Consider the following 19,839-nt stretch of genomic DNA (forward strand, 5'->3'; position numbering starts at 1 on the left):
AAGTAGGTATATACTTATCAAGTTCTGACTAGCTCAACAACAAGCGCCGCTAGATAATGATACTGAGACTTGGCAATCAAGAGAGTTTTGCTATGTCGAGTCGTTCGAGGGGAGGAAAATAACCCAATGTTTGTTCGAAGTGAGGGTATAATCTTTAAATTAAGGCATCAAAAAAGCAGTCACCAAAACACGCCAACCAAAGGATAAAGACGTTGTTCAACCTGCACCGCGCAAAATCCAGCACATACTTGTAGTACCCCACAGCCGTAATCAAGAAAAGAAAAAGTTATATGAATGAGAAAGAAACAGGTAATTAGTTTCTAACAGTTGTTCGAATGTTCTCCTTGCCTTCTTCAATACCCTTATTGTCGCCCTTTCGTTTAAGGCGCGCCTGGGCCGCCATTTTTCGCTCCACAGATAACGGATCGCGTTGTCCTGTAGAAACGGGTTGTCGCCGCTTCGCACGGTCGATGAGATACGTGTCTGGCAGCGAAGACAAAGCGTCAAGACTATATTTAGTAGCTGATCGTCGGGACCGGAGACGATCAGGACGCAGCTGGTGACTATCGTCTAGATGTAGTCGACGACTAGGAAGAGAAGTGGTTGCATGTGAGTGTTGGTGTGAAAGACGATTATCTTGAGTGCGTCGGCGGTTCGCATCTGACCATGTACCAGTCTCGACTGTCGAGTCCTCGGGAGGCGAAGATGGCGGGATAATATCGGTGTCCTCTTGATAACGAGGAGCTTTGTATGCTTTGAGGGGAGACATTCCGATATTGTTGAATTTTTCATCGATATTTTCAATGCCCATCTCCTTCATTGCCCTTCTTAAATCCGAGTCTGCGAGGTCGTTCGCCAGCCCATGGAGACGGCGATCCTTGCCGCGAGGACTTGGACTTGGCGGCTGGTCAATCTCATCTGTCTCTTCAAGGCCGTCTTTCTCAGGACTGGAGACGCCGAAGTCCTGTACATGGACCCCATGGTAATCTCTGCGGCTTTCTGGGCGAGCCCGAGCTCTAATCTCTGTGGCACTCTCAAAAGCTCGTAGCTTCGTCTTCAACAAATCGATTTGTTCCTGCATATGACGGCGCTCTTCATCGAATGAGAGTCTCATGTAATCTTCCTGCTCTCGATGCTGCTGTGACGTCGATTTCAGCCGTTCACGATATTCTTGAATGCGCGCCTCCAATTTAGCTTCACGTTGTCTCAGCTTCGCCTCCCTTTCCTTGCGTCGACCTTCGTATTTTGATGCTTCTTGTTTGAAACGGGCCAGTGTATGTTTGAGCATGTCATTTTCCTTCTCTAAATCTGAGGCCTTCCGCTCAGAACTGAGGGCGAGGCCTCTAAGTTCTTCAAACTCCGACTGCTGTTGTTGCATTTCCTTAATTCTGGTCTTCGCCTGGGCCAAAGACTGCTGAGCCTTTTGCAAAGTTCCCGATTCCTCCTTGGAAGCAAAATCAGTAATATCCTCGACTTCTTCGCCGACGACGCCGTGTTCCTCCAGAGCCTTACGCAGTAAGCTGACCTTGTGTTTGTATTGAAGCGCTAAAGCTGTTTGCTTTGTGAGGTCGTGGACAAGTTGCTCCTTATCAGCCCGCTTGTTCTCGGTAACCATCGTCGAGGCAAGTTGCGTTACATGACGCTCCATCTCTTCGACTTTTAGCTCTTCTTCTTTCAACTTCGTAGCTAGACGGTAAGCCTCCTCGTCCTTCTTTTTTGCGTACGTCTTCGCGGCCGAGCGATACTGGATGAGCCTCCTGATTTCTAGTGCGGTCTTGGATTTGTAGCTGTCAAATTCCGCCTTCCAATACTTACCAGATTGAGAGCGTGGTTCATCCATGTTGATCGTATCTTCACTGTCGTCCCCTTGCGCGGCTGCTGCGTCGGGCTTAGAATCGGCTTTTGATGAGCGACTTTGATCTGATTTTTGAGAGGGGATTTCAGAAGATTTGGCGGGCTTTTCTCTTGAATCCATCAGGGCCTGGGTAAGTTTGCTTCGCTTCCCTTCCGATGAACCTGATGACCACTGACTGCTGATGTTTCCGGATAATGTTGTTGGGGTTTTGACCGGTTTGCTCGAAGTGTCCTCACGCTTGCGCTCGTTGTCGACAACACCATCTCCGAAAGAAACAGTTTTCCGCCGATTCGATGCTGTGCCGGGAGTCATAAGGATACTTTTTGTCGGAGACGCCATCGTGTTCGTAGGCAGATCCGTATCCGATGGCGTGATCCTGGGAATATCCTCCTTTTCCTCGGGTGGTTTTTGTGTATTGCCGTTCTTGTTCAATTGTCGATTGTTGTTTTGTCCGCTCGTTTTCAGGTGAGACTTTGTATTGTCGTCATCATCAGCCTTTGGAGTTCCAAAAAGAGCACTTTGGAATGCGCGGAGCGCGAACATGGGCGCAGGAGTTTCTGGAGGCTCCATAACCTTGGAATCCTCTAATGATATGGCGGGATAAAAAGTTAGTTCCACATAATGGGTCCAAGATGAAGGTAACGCTGCATTATCAAGCAAACCGGAGCGCCGGTGCGGCTGGTACTGGGGGAAACAAGATGGAGACACGCACCTGCGCCATGGTCATTTTGACCACCCATCCATCCCATCATCATGACTGCAGGGACAAATTTATTCAGACATCCAAACGCGACGACATGAGCATTCTACTGGGGCCACCATAGGCAATAGAAGCGGAGACGTGGGAGAGCTGGATTGACGTGTAAGGACGTGCTTTGTTTACTCGACGCTCCGCTCCGCAAACGTATTGCCGGGCGGTGTAGCGGAACAACAACGGGGCGAACAAGCTGCATTGAGGGTCCACTGATTGGCGTGGCAGTTCGATCGACCGCTCTTTCAAGTTTCTTCCCCTCTTAAATCATGCCCAATTGGTGTTGAAAGTACGCTTTCTCGCCCAGCCTGCCCTTAATTTTGTTTGCCTCTTTACCATAGATATGTCCAACCCCGAGCTATAGAGGGCTGCAGCTTCGGCTGCATCTTTGTCACTGCTTCTCGTGGCAAAGGCCATCAAATCAATCGGTGTTTATTAGAGCTCCAACCTCACCGCCCTGCGCCCCGCTATGCCTCACCATCACAAGAAGACCGCAAATGCCTCGAAGAATGCCTCTCCCCGGGCGGAGAAGAAACAGATATTCCCGGATTCTGTGCCCTTTACATCACCGGTAGTCGCTCCGACGAATTATCATGAAATACACCAGAACGAGGTTGAGGCACTACGCTCAATCTATGGCGACGACTTCGAAGAGGTGCAGCACCGGCGGTCTGCCTGGCACGTAAGTCACCATAGTTAAATTATTGTCATATGAAGCCCTAGTCCTCTAACACTTCAAGAAGCAATCGTCGGAGTTTATGTTCAAGCTCCATTTACGTGCCTCCTCAAACCCCGATGTACATTTAGATTTGCTCGTGGAGCTGCCCACAACATATCCTAAGACATGTCCAAATATTACAGTCGAAAACCTGGAGGACCTTCGCCGAGGTGCGCAGTCGAGGATTCGAGATATTCTCCGAAACAAGCCCCAAAATCTTCTGGGGTCAGAAATGATATACGAACTGGCGGTTTCGATTCAGGATATTCTCGAGGATGCGGCGGAAGCTCAAGCTCAGGATCAGGACCTTCCAAGTTTAGAGGAGGAGCGGATAGTGCAAGAAGCTGCAGCAAATGAACGAGCGGAGCGTGAGAAGGAGGAAGAACTCCGAAAGCAACAAGCGGCTTCCGCGAAGGAGGAACTAGAACTCAAACAACTGGTACAAGATGCGATAACCAAGCGAACCAAAGCACTGTCACGTCGAAAAAGCAAAACACCCGGGTTGGAAACAGCGGGTGACGCCGAGAGCCTGGTCAATTTACCCGGGGCAATCTCGTTTGATCCACCGTTAGTACTGACGGATGCAGAGGGTTCTTTGGTGTTCCGAGCAGTATACGGGAAGACTTTGTTAAAAAGTGGCCATGGTGCAAGCACATTTATAGTCAGACCTGTGATTTCAGAGAACCGACCGTGTGCTCCCCTCCTGGTATTGAAGGAACTGTCTATCAATGAAAAGGGAACTGATACTCTCTCTTTTCGCGAGCAAATGCGGCTGAGTGAGGACAGGCTTGAAGGTCTTAAGAGGCTCCGACACCAGAATTTGGTTGACTTCATTGGGTTCAAGATTCTCACACCATTATATACCAACGACTCCAAAGACAGCACGTGGACTGTATATGCACTGGTTGAGCACGCAAACAAGGGCTCTCTTTCCGAGTTTCTAGATATGGTTGGAACAGCGCCAGTCGAAATGCTCCGTAGCTGGACAATCCAGCTTCTTGAAGCGCTGGAGTATTATCACCGACATGGCTTTGTTCACGGCGACATCCACTCTGGACGTGTTTTGTTATTCAGAACGCCTAGCGGCGGGACGATCGTGAAGCTGCTCTCAAGTATTAAAGAAGCTTTACCCGACTCAGTTGGAACCACACGTTCTCTCACGACCTCAAAGTCTCCATTTTGGCTTCCCCCAGAGCTAACCCATGGAAGCTCTTCTCCAACGATGAAGACTGACGTTTGGGACCTTGGGATAGTCTTTCTCCAAATGGGCTTCGGAAAAGACGTACTTCAACGATATACGTCCGCAAATGCGTTAACTGATAGCCTTGACTTATCGCCGCCGTTACAAGACTTGCTGCAGGAGTTTTTTAGGCCAAATCCAAAGAGAAGGCCAACAGCTTTTCAGTTGCAGCCTTCCGAATTTTTCCGAGTTGACAGTCCGTTGGTCATGCGTACGAGCGCCTCAAACTCCATGTCGCTCTCACGGCGCCCACGTCTTGAATCATTTAATGGTGGTTTCCCTTCATTCTCACGCTATCATCAAGATTTTGATGAGGCTGGACGCTTGGGTAAAGGCGGCTTTGGCGAGGTCGTTAAGGCACGGAACAAATTAGACGGCCGTTTCTATGCCATCAAGAAAATTTCACATAAATCTGCTGCTGCATTGAAAGATACACTATCAGAAATCATGCTCTTGTCACGCTTGAATCATCCGTATGTGGTGCGCTACTATACCGCTTGGCTTGAGGAAGATTATGACCAAAGAGAGGATGAGGCTATCTCGTTTACCGACGGGAATTCCGTTGTCAGTACACAGTCGGATGATTTTGAGTATAGCACCACTGGCGGGCTAGATTTCATTAGCTCGAGCGGATATCCCAACATAGAGTTTGCTGCAGACAGTGATAATGAGGACGCTGGAACGGTGTCTACCAAGGAGAAAGGCTCCACACCAGAGACATTTGGAACGGAGAGTGGTACGGGCAAGGAACTCAGCCGTGTAAGATCGGGCTCGCAGGGCAGACCCATGCTTACTGCACTGTATATTCAAATGGAATATTGTGAAAAACATGTAAGTTCACTATAATGTGCCTTAAACTTTTCTATATTGTGGCCATGTCCTGACATTGAATTTGGAAAGACACTTCGAGATCTTATAAAAAACGGCTTATACGACGACATCGATCGGTCCTGGCGTTTGTTCCGCCAAATACTCGACGGATTGTCCCATATCCATGGAAATGGGATTATCCATCGCGATCTCAAACCCGACAACATTTTCATAGATGCCGCCAGCAATCCGCGTATTGGAGATTTCGGGTTAGCCACCAGCGGCCAGTTTACCACAGCAGTGCGCTCTTCTGCAACGGTGGACTTCGGAGGCAGTCTTACTCGAAGTCTAGGAACTACCTATTATGTAGCGCCAGAGATGAAGTCAGGGTTTGCTGGGCAGTACAATGAGAAGGTTGATGTAAGTTCAGGGACTTTTTATGCGTGTGCAGCTGGGTCTCCGTCACTAACTAAGAAAGATGTACTCACTTGGGGTTATTTTCCTTGAAATGTGCCATCCGTTACCGACGAATATGGAACGTGATCAAACCCTGCGGGGTATTAGGGAAAGACATCATGTTCTTCCAAGTACATTCCGGGACCCTGAGAAAGTAGTTCAGGGCAAGATTATTGAGTCCCTCTTGAGTCACAATCCAGTCGAACGACCTTCTGCGTCAGAGTTACTGCATAGCGGTCAGATTCCACTTCAGGTCGAGGAGGAAACTTTCAGACGCGCGATCATGCATCTGCTCTCCGATCCAAGTTCTCCCGACTACAGGAAGATTCTGACTGCAATATTTTCCCAATCACCGAAGAAAGTTGAAGACATCACCTGGGACATGGAATCACGCGGGGCCCCCGCAGCGAACGAGCTTCTAGTGCACGGTCTGGTCAAGGAAAGACTTACCTCGATCTTTCGCAAGCACGGCGCGGTAGAAACTACCAGACAGATGTTGTTTCCGAAATCTCAGCACTATAATAGTGGTGATGTGAGGCTTCTCGATGCTTCCGGAAATATGCTTCAATTACCATTTGACCTAACACTCCCAAACGCGCGTGCAATTCCTCGACAAGACCCTTCGCTAGAAAAGACTTTTGTTTTTGGAACCGTCTATCGAGATACTCCTCACGATGGCGAGCCCAGGACTCACAAAGAAGTGGACTTCGACATTGTCTCCCGCAACACCTTGGACCTCGCCTTGAAGGAGGCAGAAGTGATTAAGGTTCTGGATGAGATCATTCAAGAATTTCCGCCATTAAGGGCTAGCCCAATGTGTTTCTTGATAAACCATTCCGACTTGCTCCAGCTCATCATGGAATTTTGTCGCATTAAGCCTTCCCAGGTTCCATTAGTCAAAGAGGTAATGAGCAGACTCAACGTCGGCAAGTATTCAATGCAGAAGATTCGAAGTGAGCTTCGCTCGCCTGCAATCGGCGTTGCGTCGACGTCGATTGACGAACTCGCTAGGTTTGATTTTCGAGGTACGCTCCTAAAGATACTCTGTTTGAAGTTTGAATGCTAATAGAATATAGATACACCAAAACAAACCCAAAAGAGGCTGCGGTCCATCATGGAAGGCACCGAGTTCTGCGAGAGGTTAACGCCGATATTCGCGAGGATCAATTCTCTGGTTGCTTTTTTGCAGGGCTTCGAAGTGAAACGGAAGGTCTACGTTAGCCCTCTAGGAAGTCTGAACGACAAATTTTTCCGGGGAAGCATACTTTTCCAGTGTATATTTGACGGCAAAAGACGCGATGTCTTCGCAGCTGGGGGTCGGTATGACTCCTTGGTTCAGGATTTCCGCTCAGGAGTTACGACAAACCGCGCCCAGCCTCATGCTGTGGGCTTCAATTTGAGTTGGGACAGGCTTAGTTCTGTGATGATCGACTATCTCAAAGCACCTACCAGGACATCTCTTAAGCATTCAGAAACAGAAGGCGGATATTTCTGGAATACGAGAAGAGTAGGTTGAAACAAACCCCATCACGGTGGCAGCTGCTAACTATTTCTTAGTGCGATGTACTTGTTGCGAGTTTTGACCCAACGGTCCTGCGCGAGATAGGTGTGAAACTGACCCAAGATCTCTGGTCCAACGATATTAGTGCGGAATTGGCAGTTGATTCATCCTCACTTGAAGAACTCCTCGTCAAATACAAAGAACATAATCATAGCTGGATCGTCATTGCGAAACAAGATAGCAAAGAGAGAGGGTTCAAAGTTCGCTGCCTTGTACCAAAGGAAGAATTCGACATACGGGCGTCCGAGCTTGTACCTTGGCTTCGAAGCGAGATACGTGCACGCAATATCCGCGAGGGGGCACCGGAAAACTTGCGGTATTCTCGCCTCCCCAGTCAGTCGGAAGCGAACCCAGGCGTGAGTGAGCGAGCAAATGATGTCCGCATCCTCGTTTCACAGCACCGAAGCAAGAAGACAAACCGAAGGAATATTGTCGAACAAGGTAAGTTCTATATTAACCGACCTGGTGGTCTAAGACTAACGAAAGCCAGCTCTTGCGCGTTCGCGAGAGGTAGTTGAAAAGTCACTTAATGGCCCGATTGCTGCCATTGACACTCGTGACGATTTGCTTCAAGCCATCAGGGATACCCGCTTGTCTGATCATGACAGTTGGCGTGGAGTTATACAAAATGCGCCGCTGACCGAGCGGAAATACCTGAACCAAGTTCACGAGTTACTCCTAGACCTGGCAAACGAAAGTCGGGGAGAAGGTGCCGAAGATTCTGGCAACGCTTTTATCTACAATTTCCGGACAGGGTCATGCTTATACTACGATTTGGGAAGCGGAGTTGACCGGTGAGAAGTGGCATAGAAGGTGGGAAATGTATGCGGTATGCGATATGTGTAATGCATTTGAATGTTATTCAGCGCGGTATATGGATTTTAGCATCTCATCTCAGCGGTTTTCGAACGAATTATACCCCAAACTCTCAACTCAGCTACAAGGGAGAAAACGATGAAGCCAGATATCTCTCATATTATACATGTAAATGAAATAAAGTATTGTGAATCATAAAAAATTAGTCACTCTCGTCATCACTTCCATATCCCACGAGAGGCCCTGAAGCCTGCGGCGCTTGTTTTGTTGTCACATTATTACCACTCAAGCCTCTCAGTGCAGCAACAGTTGAACTCGAGAAAATTCCACTACCCCCAACCTCTTGCTGAGCCGTCGATCCTCCACCTTCGATCATGAGCGGTTGTTCAGGCGCTTCAAGCTGGCCAGTCTCATCGCCCGCGGCCTCCAGCTCTTTCGTCCTCGCAAACCAAACCTCATCCGGAGGCTCATACCCCTGCAATCCGTAACTACCTTCGATCTTCTTCCTCTTCCTCGCCTCTGGGTCCCTCCCTTCTAACTCTGCCACAAACTCAGCCGGTAATGCTCTCCTCACAGCCTCGGCAGCCTGCTCCTCCAGTCTCCTAGCCTCCCGCTTCTGTGCCAACGGGTTCGGGTCAACTGTCGCCCACCTGACATTAAGGATTTCACTATGGTCCAAGCTCTGATGTGCCATCGCCTCTTTTGCAAACTGCGCGTTTGCTTCATTTGTATACGTAACAAATGCGACGCCACGCGCTGTAAGCACTCTGATCCGGTCGACCTGGCCCCATTCTGCGAAATGCCGCGATACTATCTCTTCAATGTCATCGGTTACGTGGATCCGGCCAACGTAAAGTGTGCGGTTTTGGCGCATGAACGATCCCACACCGCCCATGTCGTCGCGGTAGTCGCTGTGCTTGTCACGTCCAAAGCAGTCCACGTTCGGGTTAAAGAGATCGTGAAGCGTAGGGAGGCGGTGGAGATATTCGCATTCATAGCCTTTTGGGCAAACCTGTCCATCAATCGTCAGTGAACTCTGTCCTTCTGAGCAGAAATAAACAATATGCTACGTACCCCACGAGCGAAAAACAAGCAAAAGTAGGAGCCCGTCACTTTATCCGCGCGCGTATATCCACTATCCTTTGCAATGTTGCATCGCGACGGCGCTGCGTGTTTTGAGAGATATTTGTCTTCGCGATCACCTCCAGACCACTTGTTATACCAGATGTTGAAGACTGTTCCCGTTTGAGGCGGCGGCTCGGATTTGACAGTTGCGGGATCGACCTGTGGTCGTGCTGGTCGTCGCTTCTTTCGGATGATCTTCTTTGTTTTCTTTTGCGTGCCGTCAGCATCAGTGGTGGTCGTCACAGCAGTCTCGGATTGTTGCTGGACGACGGCGTTATCGTCATTCGGTGTGAGTTGCTGCTCCTCCCCTCCTTCTTGCTTTGCTTCTTGCGTTGCTTGATCCACCTGTACTTCGACCGGCGCACTATCTATCTCTGCTGTCTCTGCCATGATATGTGTTTGGTTCTGAATTTTGAGCTGTATGAGGGAAGGTTCAGTGAGAGACGACGGGAATTTCATGTGTAGGATTACATAAGCCTTTGAGGAAGTCTTGGCATCGCGATGATTTTGAAGCTGCGGAGATTCCGCCGATAAAATTGGAGCATATTGATTCCAGAAGTTCATTTTTCTTTTAATATTGGGAGCTATTTGCATGTTACACGGATCTGACACATCTGAACTTCTTGACAGTTTGACATCTGGTGCTTTCGATTCTTTAAGCCCACTATCAGAGTCCGCGGGGCTCTCCAACCGACAAGATGGTGAACATCACGGAAAAGATTAAGGAGTATGTGCGCAGAGATGACACATTCGACCAGAACTATGACGCTGATACGTTTGTCAACTTTATAGGATTGAAGATGAGATGCGTAGGACGCAGAGTAAGCATTTATCTAAATTCTAACTCTCTAAATTAACCCCGCAACTAATTTGACTATAGAGAATAAGGCCACAGGTACGGGCATTCTTGCGACAACACCGGAATAAGTTACTGACCGATCCTAGAATACCATCTGGGTCTTCTTAAAGGGTAAGTCTCATACTCGTTCGATTTCCAAAATGACCCAGCTTACATAGTATATAGGAAACTCGCACGATTAAGAGCCCAACTGCTTGAGCCCACAGGCGGTTCTGGCGGTGGCGGAGCAGGTTTCGATGTCAGCAAGAGTGGTGATGCCCGTGTTGCGCTGGTTGGATTCCCGTCTGTTGGTAAATCTACCTTCCTGAGCAAGATCACCAAGACGAGGAGTGAAGCGGCCGCGTACTCGTTCACTACTCTTACTGCTATTCCCGGTGTGCTGGAGTATGGGGGGGCTGAGATCCAGATTCTTGATCTTCCCGGTATCATTGAGGGTGCCTCTGAGGGTAAGGGACGAGGGAGACAGGTCATTTCTGCTGCTAAGGTATGTTTCTTTACGCAGTTTGGTGGTATCACGGGGCTGATATTGTGGTAGACCAGCGACTTGGTGTTGATGATTTTGGATGCTACCAAGAAAGCGGAGCAGCGTGCCTTGCTCGAGGCTGAATTAGATGCTGTTGGTATCCGACTTAACAAAGAGCCTCCGTGAGCATATCTATCTTTATCCATCCACATCCTCTCAGTCTGGTATTAACAGGGAAACAGAAACATTTATCTTAAATCAAAGAAAGCAGGCGGAATGAAAATTACTTTTCAATCACCACCCAAAAACCTAGACGAAAAGATGATCTACAACGTCTTGCGAGACTACAAGATTCTAAACTGCGAGGTCCTAGTCCGAGACGAAAACGGTGCGTTGTTTTCCATGCCATCCTTAGACCAGATAGACAGATACTAACAGCTCCCCCAGCTACAATCGACGACTTCATCGACGTGATCATGAAAGACCACAGAAAATATATCCCCTGGTACGTCAAACCGCCTTCCCTCTCAAGCATGGGTATTGGGGCCTGCAATTGCTTGGCTAACAAACCCGACAGCCTGTACGTCTACAACAAAGTCGACAGCGTCAGCGTCGAATTCCTTGACCAACTAGCTCGTGAGCCACATACTGCTGTAATGAGTTGCGAGCTAGACCTCGCCGTAGAAGATGTCGTTGATCGTATCTGGAAAGAACTACGCTTGATGCGGGTGTACACAAAACGGTACGTTCATTCTCGCCTTTACTTCTACGCATGCATCAGGGTATGGCTAATGTCCAAGCAGAAAGGGAATCGAGCCTGATTTCAGTGAAGCATTGATTGTTAGGAACAATTCTACTATTGAGGATGTTTGTGACCAGATCCATCGGACACTAAAGGAAACGTTTAAATATGCGTTGGTCTGGGGTGCGAGCGCGAGACATGTTCCGCAGCGGGTTGGGTTGAGTCATGTTGTTGCTGATGAGGATGTGGTTTCGATTGTGGCAAAGTGAGACAGGGGAACTTAAGTGATATTATGGTCTTTGATAAAGAAATGCAATAGGTTCTAGAAATCTAAGCATCCAAACGTGCTACATCTTAAAAGGATAGATCATATAACGATATATGAACCGAAAATATATTGAAATTCTCTTAAAATAGATACAAAGTGAAACTAGAATGCGACCCAAATACAGAAGCAAACCCAAGCCATTAACCAAGACTCCATACAACTAGTTCCTTGAATTCCCCTATGCGGCAGCAGCGGCAGCGGCAGCAGCAACGTTCTGCATACCGATAGTTGGGGCAACATCAACACGCTCCTTGGGCAGCAGGTCAACCAAGAGAGGGCTGGGAATAGTCTCCCGGGTAGGGTGGAAGGCAAGCTGGCTGTTCTTGTACTTCTTCACACTGTCGATGTAGATGTCGAAGAGGTAAGAGGAGTCAAGTGGGCCGCCCTTGGCCTCGGGGTGGAACTGAGTGCTGAAGATCGGACGAGACTTGTGGATCATACCCTCATTGCTGGAGTCATTCAAGTTCACAAAGTAGGGTTTCCAGTCTGAAGGTAGCGTAGTAGCATCCACGGCGTAACCGTGGTTCTGGCTGGTGATATGGCAGCGACCAGTCGTCAAGTCGAGAGCAGGGATGTTGTGGGCACGGTTACCGTACTTCAGCTTGACAGTACGAGCGCCAGCCGCAAGAGCCAGAAGCTGGTGGCCCAGACAGATACCGAAGACGGGAACCTGAGATGTCTCCATCAAACGGCGAAGGTGGTAGGTGGTGTCCTGGCAGTGGGTGGGGTCACCGGGGCCGTTGGAGATGAAGACACCATCGAAGTGGTGAGCGACCTTGTGAATGGGGTAATCAAAGGGGAACACAGTAACACTAGCTCCGCGGTGCACGAGGCTACGCAAGATGTTCTCCTTGACACCACAGTCGAGCACAGCGACATGGCATTGAGGGTCGGCAGCACTGACGTGGAATGGAGACTTGGTGCTGACCTGGCGAACAAGGTGGATCTGCTCGGGGTCGGTGAAAGCCTCATCCTGGTCGGCATCATACTCCTCGCCGACGGTGATACGAGCAAGGGAGGAACCCTGCTCTCGGAGATAGGTGACGATGGCGCGAGTGTCGACTCCAGAGATAGCAGGGACACCCTCACGCGAGCACCATTCGCCGAGGCTCTCAACGGCGGTCCAGTGCGAGTATTGTTCCGCAGCATCGGCCACAACCACACCAGCCGCCTGGAGGTTGGGCGATTCGAAGTACTTCAGAAGGCCGCGCGAGTCTTTGGCGGCGGATGGAACACCATAGTTACCAATCAAAGGCTGGGTGAAAACCAGGATCTGACCCCGGTAAGAAGGGTCAGTCAGGGATTCAGGATAACCAACCAAGGAGGTGGTGAAGACGGCCTCTCCGGAGATGTTGGTACGGGCGCCGAAGGACTTCCCGTGGAAGATAGGACCATCACGGATCGTGAATGTTGCCCGCTCAGAGGGTCTCTGGGAGCGAACAGTAGCCATGAAGCGACTCTGGAACGTAGAGCTCATGGGAGTTGTGAAGGCCGGAGCCCGGGCGGGAACCGCCCTGACAAATCGGGTGAACATCATATTTATGTTGATAATATTGAAAATATAGAAAGAGGTTGCGAATCGATGGTTGAGTTAGAAGCGATTCAGTAACTTCCGGAGGCTTTCCAGAGGTGATCCGAGATGTAATCCTGGGGATAGTTAGCACAATTGGCCCCGTATAAAAACGAATCCGGTCCAGGATGGGACCGAACGTGCGATGGGAAGGGAGGACCGAGCATACCTGAGAGGTGAAGGTGGAAGGTGACAGACTCATTAACGCGACTGTAAGCTACCAGTTATTCAAACTGATATGGGAAGAAAGGTAATGTTTTGAGATGCTGTTTAGAAAGACATCGGTTGGATGTATGGTGGTTCTCGAGGATTTGGGGAAGAAGTGAGTCAAGAGGGGAGCGGCGGATAGAGTCCGATTTAAAGGTTCAAATTTTGCAGTGCGAGTCTCGGGCCGGTTGCGGGTCACGTGTCTCCACCTCACCGACTTCTGTAGGCCGGGCCAATCACAGCGGGTGTATTGTTTCCGTTATCATCGCGTTATCGGAGCCTCCAAATAGTTTCTCGCGATCCCCTTATTGCTTTGTTGGCATCGGTCTTGGCAGGGTTAAGCTTTGTCTTTGGAACAATGATAAAATCAGGTCCGAAATTACCATCTTCATAAGTTATAAGCATGTTAAACCTGACCTCCCTGGAGGAAAGCTGATACTATGGAGTGCGAGTAGCAACCGAGATCTCCCCGTCGATTGTGGATAACTGGATGCTACAGCGCTACTGTGACATCAGACAGAACACCTCACACTTGATGAGATACCCACTTCCTTAGGATATTCAGTGAAAATCGATAGGTACATTAGTCATGTACCTATCGGTTCTTTCCCTCACTTTCGGCGCGTTTTTGCGCAATGTTGCTCATACTCAAGAATAAATTACACAATGCTACCGGGTTATTCCATGAATAGTAGCGGGAATTTAAGTGCACCTATATAATGAACCAAAGTTTTACCAAAATGCACGTAAGGTTTACTTTTCCTTGGAAATTTACGGAGTACGCCCAAGATATACTGCTTCTCCAATGATCTTCAAGCCTTACTTGCAGGCAGCACTGGTCTGCATTGTATCTATCAGCACCATCAGCTATGCGGTTTTCCCTTTTTGGCAAAACTATCAACCTTTGATCCAATCTCAAGAACCCTTTGAAGAACCTGGCTGCGATGGATCTGGCATAGTTGACCCAGATGGTCGGTGCAATGGTGATGGGGTCATTGATAACCCTCCAGACCCTAAAAGGGAAGGGTTTCGATTCGATAATCCTTCGACTGACTGCAAATATGTCTCACAGATGTATATATACGATGTCTTCAAGGTTCTTGAGAAAGATATGGGAAAGCTCTTTACATATGTCCACAAGGATGTTGATTTCCATGTCATGGGTCACCACCCGGTGGCGGGTCATTACCATGATCTACTTCATTTCTATGTCAATGCGCTCCGACGAGTTTCTGAATGTTTTTCGGAGCATGCGGAGAAGTTCGAGGTTCACCCACAGGCGATCCATGGCGGCTGTAACAGCCAATGGTCTGTCCAGGAGATTCAGTTCAAAGGTTTACTGAATACGGGTATCAAAACCAATGTTCATTTGCTCGTGCCTTAACGCTGACTTCAGGCCAGGCGACATCTTCGAAGTGGTCAATGTCTGGGTAACCAGGTGGTACGAAGGGCAAATGGTGGAGGCTCGAACATATATTGATCAAGGCTCGGTCACCGATGCGCTGCGTAGAAATGAACTTTGGACAAATGGCACCTCATACCGGGAAAACCCACAATACATGCCTGGTCCTTCAGGTATGCCTGATTTGGAGGAGCTGAAGAAGCTCATGCAATACCCAGACGGGCGGAAGTATAATGATTTGTGATCCAACAGTAGCCAGAGCTCTGTTTCGCACTAGTCTAGAATCGAGATCGCGATCGTAATCGTGCAAGATCGGTGATTAGATCAGAATTGTCAACACCTCAGAATCAGATCAAGCGAGGCGCAGTCCGGGTGGAAAACGTGAAGCAGAAAGAACCTCGGCCGGCCTCGGCGGGCGTCAATGAGGCCTTGACCCGATTGGGCGAGTGCTCCCGGGCACGTGATGTGTTGATAGTGACGAGCATTGACAGGCTAGGGAATTCAAAACTCCATAGTTCTCTAGTTGTGATGCATCCTGTCTATATTCCACTCTAGATTCATGGTTTAGTAGAGAAAGCAACTAGTCATGTCTGAACAGAACAGGAAGCGATCCAGAATCGCCTGCACTTCCTGTCAATCACGCAAACGCAAGTGCTCGGGCGACCAGCCTTGTACAACATGCGCGCAGTTTGGTGTTGATTGCCACTACGACCTACTCTCACGCAAGAAGAAAGATATTCGGCACTTCCAGTCACAGACCGTGACAAGTTCGTTGCTGAGTCCAGCCACGGTCCAGAACGATATTGCCGCGAAAAGGCAGCAGCATGATCAGCAAACGAATCCAGCTGCTTTAGCCGGCCTCCTACTAAAAGCTTTGGAGGCGAACTCGGGCGCCGCATTCGCGCGACGCCTCAATCCCAAAAATGATGTGGCAGGCGCCCCGAAATTACATCTGTTTGGCTGGAACGTTGGGGCACGTTACCCAACTCCTGAATGGGCGCAGGCCCTGACAGCCGTGAAGCCACTGCCAGTGGTGGAAATCGTTTCCCAAGATGAGATGCGATCGCTGGCTGGCATCTTCTTTGACAGGGTAGATCCGTGCTACCCCTTCATCGATCGGGATACCCTCCTTCGCCAAATAAGCCGGCGATGGCTGCCCGCGACATCTGAGGCTTTGGGTTTTGGTCCTTACGATGCTGTGCTCTGCGGCGTGGCCGCTTTTGGGTACCTCTTTTCTCGTCGGCGAGCTACTCTCACGGAACTGCAACTTATAGAGTCTGCTCGGTCAATACTTGAGCAGGGTTTGCAGTCCGAACCGCTTTCCCCTGTTGACACTGTGACTGGCTGGGTGTTGCGCGTCGCGTATCTCCGTATGACGACCACCGCGCACGCAGCCTGGATGGCCAGCTGTTCCCTGATGCACCTCATTGAAGCAACGGGCATGCACATCGAACCATCGTCAAATACAGCCCTTGATCGAACGTCAACAACTGAATCCTGCAATCCAGAGACCCGCCGGCGGCTTTTCGCCATGGCGCGTCATCTCAATGTCTGGATCTCCTTCGAGCTTGGCCGTTCCCGCGTTGTCCTCCAAGGTGCAACCTCTCTCCCTCCTAGCCCGCGCACTACAACAGACGGCTTTGCAACTACCTTAACAACAGATATCTTCAACCTCCTTCCTATATCCGAAAGCCTTGATCCAAACGAGGCACAAGATGTCTCAAACCTTGAAATTGCTCTCGCCGATGTTCTCGACATCGTCTACATCCAGCCCCATCTTATTCTCGTGCAATGCAACCTAATGCTCTGCATATACCGCCGCCTGCGAGCCCTCAACTCCTTCATATCCGGCGATCTTTTGGATCGCGTGCTCGCGCTTTCCGGTAAGGGACTCAAAGCGGTTTCGGAGTTAGTTTCTCAGAGCTGTCCCTGGCACCAAATCGCGAATGTGCCCTTCCAAGTTGTGTGCACCCTGCTGGCAATCGATAATCGTGCCTCACTGGCGATGCTGCGCGAGTCCATGCGCACACTGCATGAGGTCGCATCTGCGTATGATACAGAAGTCATGCGCGAAGCTTACACAACGGCTTACCTGATGACCGTGATGCATCAGCGCCGGAAGGAAGAAGATATCCGGACAATTAGAGATGTTCTGCAGTTCAACCCATCGGTGTCGGTTCCCGCTGAGACGCCGGTCACGGAGCCCACGGTGCAATCAGATCACACGCTTATGGATTACCCGGGGTTTTCCTGGCTGAGTGATATACTGGTTGATATACCCAGTCTTCGGGACTTTGACATGGGTCCGCTTTGAAACTACATGGTGGATTTGCTTTCATCGTCATTCCAGATGTTTCTTGTCAGACTTGTTGGTATCAAGGATACGTGACAAATCCTGTCAATCTAGGGTATTATACCAAATATGCAAACGCTAAAACTACAGATATACCACAGCAGGGCGCATCTACTCGGCTTAATCCTGTTTGCCAGTGGCTCGCTTTTGCTGTGGTCTGATTCCGGACGACCGCGTTACCAAGCCTAGCTTCCATAGCACCCACAAAAAGCCAAGAACTATAACGGCGACGGTGCCTAATTCGATGACCTGGCTTTCAAAAATACTTCCTCCCTCCTTCAGCGTGAGGACGGGCACATCCAGATCTTCTACAAGGACACCTTTTTCATAACCAGACGAAGGATGAAGCTGGTAGAACATGGTGCGAGGACCGAATAGTCCCTCCCATCCCAAGTTAACCCGGTCAAACGGGTTCGTTCCCATCTTTGTGCCATCTTCCGCCGTACATGCCCAAAAGACCACGGGCCAGGGTATCGACACCGACCGATAACCTGACTCTGATGGACGCAGGTATCGCAGATGTAGGGGGATTGTGGCGTTCCAATCTTCTGTGTTCTGTTCGCTCTCGGACGGACTGGCCAGCTCGAACAGCCAGTTCGAACCCCAACGAGATACAGCCCAGTCCGGCGCTTCGAGGTCCGTTTCTCCTGCTACTGCGTGTAGTGCGGCCAAGTTATGGGACTTGAGGAACAACGGATCCGTGGTAGAAAGCTGGTACTTGTCGCCGAATATTGAGGATGGCAGGGTCAGATAAGCATGCAGCGCGCAGGTCGCATCGGGACGACTCGGTGGCGCCTTGAGCGCCTCCCGGGCCATCGAAATAATCATTGTAGGATGCATTCCGGTCGGAGCCGAGAACGAAACCGCGTACGTCGCGTCCTCAGGCAGCGGGTGATGTCGTGATGGGAATGAGAAAAGTGCAGGCTCTGAACCATGAATCAATCAATGGCACTTTAAATGCGGAAGGGCTGAAGAACTTACTCAACTCATTATCATTTCCGACAGCGGCCAGTAGCCCACCCATCTTTATCTCCTCTGGATCATTTGCCTGTTCGGCTCCTAGAAGCCCAACCTCCACCTGATCCGTCCCAGCTTCACGCTTCCCAATCGTTTCCGTCCATCCTTGGGCACCGGGAGCTTGTGACCAATAGCCACTCACTGTCAATGCATGCGATATACTGTCATAGTTCATATCAACGGAGTCCGCAGCTAGAATCAACTCCGCCCTATGATAACATTCCTTGTCGCCCGTTGAACAAAACTTCTGTTGAATGTACGTAACCAGATTCTCGAGGGAAGGTAATAATTCATGAAATTGGTATGTAGTCGTCGAAGCGAAACGTGTAGAGAGGACTGGGGGCGTGATGAACGATTTCTTAATCCATAGCATCATATCAGCCTGTATTCCCCACATAATAACGCGGGGAAAGCTATAAACACGTACCTCAGGACGCTCGCATCGCAGCCCATCATCAAATATCTTCTTCAACAATGCACACACCGCTTCCCTGTTCAAAACGTAGATGCATCAGGATACCGTATTCCAAAAACCTTAAAAAGCTGGGTAGGAGAAGCTCACCCCGAACCCGGTACCTCCCTCTCACCCTCCTTCGCGGAAGCCACTGGCGAGTAATAAACATGTAGCCCAGGACTTATCCGGCTCAAAAACGGCGAAACAGCGTCAAACTTGCTCGTACTTGCCCACCGAATATGGAGCTGATGGCATTGTCTTAGGACTCGCCAGAGCTGTAAACATCGTCACCGACAAGTTAGCCAACTCACCACCAATACCATAACAGCGTCGTAGCATGAAGAACAAGATAGAAGATAGACAGTGTACCTCACTAGATAGCTCATCGAAGCTAAACGTCAGGCGCTCCTCGCGCGCAGCGTCGAGAGCTTGAATTGCTAAGGCATCGCGCTTGAGGGTAGTTTGGGAGGGATGGAAGGGGGCGGAGGGTTTTTGGATGAAGGTGGTTCTTTGGCGCATGTAGAATGGTGGCTCGGAGATAATTCTGGATTTAAATATAGAGATTATTAGGCATGCACTGCGGAAGGGGCTGGCTGACTTGTTGTGGTGTTAATCGGAGGTTGCTTGACGCTTCAGTAGGCGCCGGTAGGTCCCGCTCCACAGTAGCAGATCGCGCTAAAGTGTAGCGGGACTTTTGACACCCTTTGTACCAGGTAAGCGACACCATTCTACGTACTATTTATTAGCGAGGGCAAGCTGCCGTCCATGGGCTCCATTGTTATTTCGATTTCTGGGTTATATTTGTTGCACTTTAAACCGACAACCTTAGCAATGGCTTTCTCCAATTGATGGAGACTGGTCAGTTTCGTGCAAAAGTCAGAGCGCTCAAGGGTGGGCACTTGTTCCATTGTCATCGACCAAAAAGCGAAAAAAAATATGAATTTGCGATGTATATAAGACTGTCTTCCGGTAAGACTGTGGTCCTCTATAAATATTAGGAGACTCTTATTTTTGTTTCATTTCTGTATTGCAGGAATGAATTGTTGCACCTGTTTAGAATTACCAAGGGTACTGTACTCTGACTGCCCGTCAGTCCAGGTATGCTCTTCGTT

At 49.5% G+C, this 19,839-nt stretch overlaps 8 protein-coding genes across 8 annotated transcripts; 4 read left to right on the plus strand and 4 right to left on the minus strand.

Annotated features, from left to right (window-relative positions):
• Positions 1-38: 38 nt before the first annotated feature.
• On the minus strand, positions 39-2,168 carry ASPSYDRAFT_39696 (uncharacterized protein; the record flags this gene model as incomplete). Its single annotated transcript, XM_040845942.1, has 1 exon — positions 39-2,168. A coding segment is annotated over one exon (1,855 nt), but the record flags the coding sequence as incomplete, so codon positions are not given.
• A 907-nt stretch (positions 2,169-3,075) lies between these two features.
• Positions 3,076-8,189, plus strand: cpcC (putative protein kinase (Gcn2); the record flags this gene model as incomplete). Its single annotated transcript, XM_040840888.1, has 7 exons — positions 3,076-3,288; positions 3,350-5,395; positions 5,465-5,794; positions 5,853-6,855; positions 6,907-7,337; positions 7,388-7,832; positions 7,882-8,189. The coding sequence occupies 7 exons, from the start codon at positions 3,076-3,078 to the stop codon at positions 8,187-8,189; spliced, it is 4,776 nt and encodes a 1,591-aa protein (XP_040708723.1).
• A 220-nt stretch (positions 8,190-8,409) lies between these two features.
• cwc2 (active spliceosome conformation promoter CWC2) lies at positions 8,410-9,722 on the minus strand (the record flags this gene model as incomplete). The annotated part of the gene is made up of 2 exons (XM_040841148.1): positions 8,410-9,219; positions 9,282-9,722. The coding sequence occupies 2 exons, from the start codon at positions 9,720-9,722 to the stop codon at positions 8,410-8,412; spliced, it is 1,251 nt and encodes a 416-aa protein (XP_040708724.1).
• Positions 9,723-9,857: 135 nt separating this feature from the next.
• On the plus strand, positions 9,858-11,788 carry ASPSYDRAFT_39698 (putative GTP binding protein (Gtp1)). The gene is made up of 10 exons (XM_040845943.1): positions 9,858-10,059; positions 10,125-10,153; positions 10,213-10,227; positions 10,278-10,302; positions 10,357-10,675; positions 10,727-10,836; positions 10,897-11,042; positions 11,102-11,159; positions 11,232-11,396; positions 11,458-11,788. The coding sequence occupies exons 1-10, from the start codon at positions 10,031-10,033 to the stop codon at positions 11,663-11,665; spliced, it is 1,104 nt and encodes a 367-aa protein (XP_040708725.1). The 5' UTR covers positions 9,858-10,030; the 3' UTR covers positions 11,666-11,788.
• Positions 11,789-11,902: 114 nt separating this feature from the next.
• Positions 11,903-13,201, minus strand: cpa1 (carbamoyl-phosphate synthase (glutamine-hydrolyzing) CPA1; the record flags this gene model as incomplete). The annotated part of the gene is made up of 1 exon (XM_040851440.1): positions 11,903-13,201. The coding sequence occupies one exon, from the start codon at positions 13,199-13,201 to the stop codon at positions 11,903-11,905; it is 1,299 nt and encodes a 432-aa protein (XP_040708726.1).
• A 1,051-nt stretch (positions 13,202-14,252) lies between these two features.
• ASPSYDRAFT_39701 (uncharacterized protein) lies at positions 14,253-15,274 on the plus strand. Its single transcript, XM_040845944.1, has one exon. It carries the CDS (start codon positions 14,307-14,309, stop codon positions 14,883-14,885), a length of 579 nt encoding a protein of 192 aa, XP_040708727.1. The 5' UTR covers positions 14,253-14,306; the 3' UTR covers positions 14,886-15,274.
• Positions 15,275-15,489: 215 nt separating this feature from the next.
• On the plus strand, positions 15,490-17,217 carry ASPSYDRAFT_84908 (putative C6 transcription factor; the record flags this gene model as incomplete). The annotated part of the gene is made up of 1 exon (XM_040851441.1): positions 15,490-17,217. One exon carries the CDS (start codon positions 15,490-15,492, stop codon positions 17,215-17,217), a length of 1,728 nt encoding a protein of 575 aa, XP_040708728.1.
• A 159-nt stretch (positions 17,218-17,376) lies between these two features.
• ASPSYDRAFT_138311 (uncharacterized protein) lies at positions 17,377-19,246 on the minus strand (the record flags this gene model as incomplete). The annotated part of the gene is made up of 5 exons (XM_040840827.1): positions 17,377-18,182; positions 18,238-18,631; positions 18,701-18,764; positions 18,836-19,002; positions 19,097-19,246. The coding sequence occupies 5 exons, from the start codon at positions 19,244-19,246 to the stop codon at positions 17,377-17,379; spliced, it is 1,581 nt and encodes a 526-aa protein (XP_040708729.1).
• Positions 19,247-19,839: the final 593 nt, after the last annotated feature.

The sequence above is a fragment of the Aspergillus sydowii genome, assembly GCF_001890705.1.
Source record: "Aspergillus sydowii CBS 593.65 unplaced genomic scaffold ASPSYscaffold_1, whole genome shotgun sequence".
NCBI lineage: Eukaryota > Fungi > Ascomycota > Eurotiomycetes > Eurotiales > Aspergillaceae > Aspergillus > Aspergillus sydowii.

Bases quoted from the DNA above. Each gene is read 5' to 3' on its own strand.
- ASPSYDRAFT_39698 (XM_040845943.1), top strand. From the start codon at position 10,031: ATGGTGAACATCACGGAAAAGATTAAGGA. The intron at 11,043-11,101 runs GTGCGTTGTTTT...CAGCTCCCCCAG, and splicing joins CCTAGTCCGAGACGAAAACG to CTACAATCGACGACTTCATC. The intron at 11,160-11,231 runs GTACGTCAAACC...CAAACCCGACAG, and splicing joins CACAGAAAATATATCCCCTG to CCTGTACGTCTACAACAAAG.
- ASPSYDRAFT_39701 (XM_040845944.1), top strand. From the start codon at position 14,307: ATGATCTTCAAGCCTTACTTGCAGGCAGCACTGGTCTGCATTGTATCT.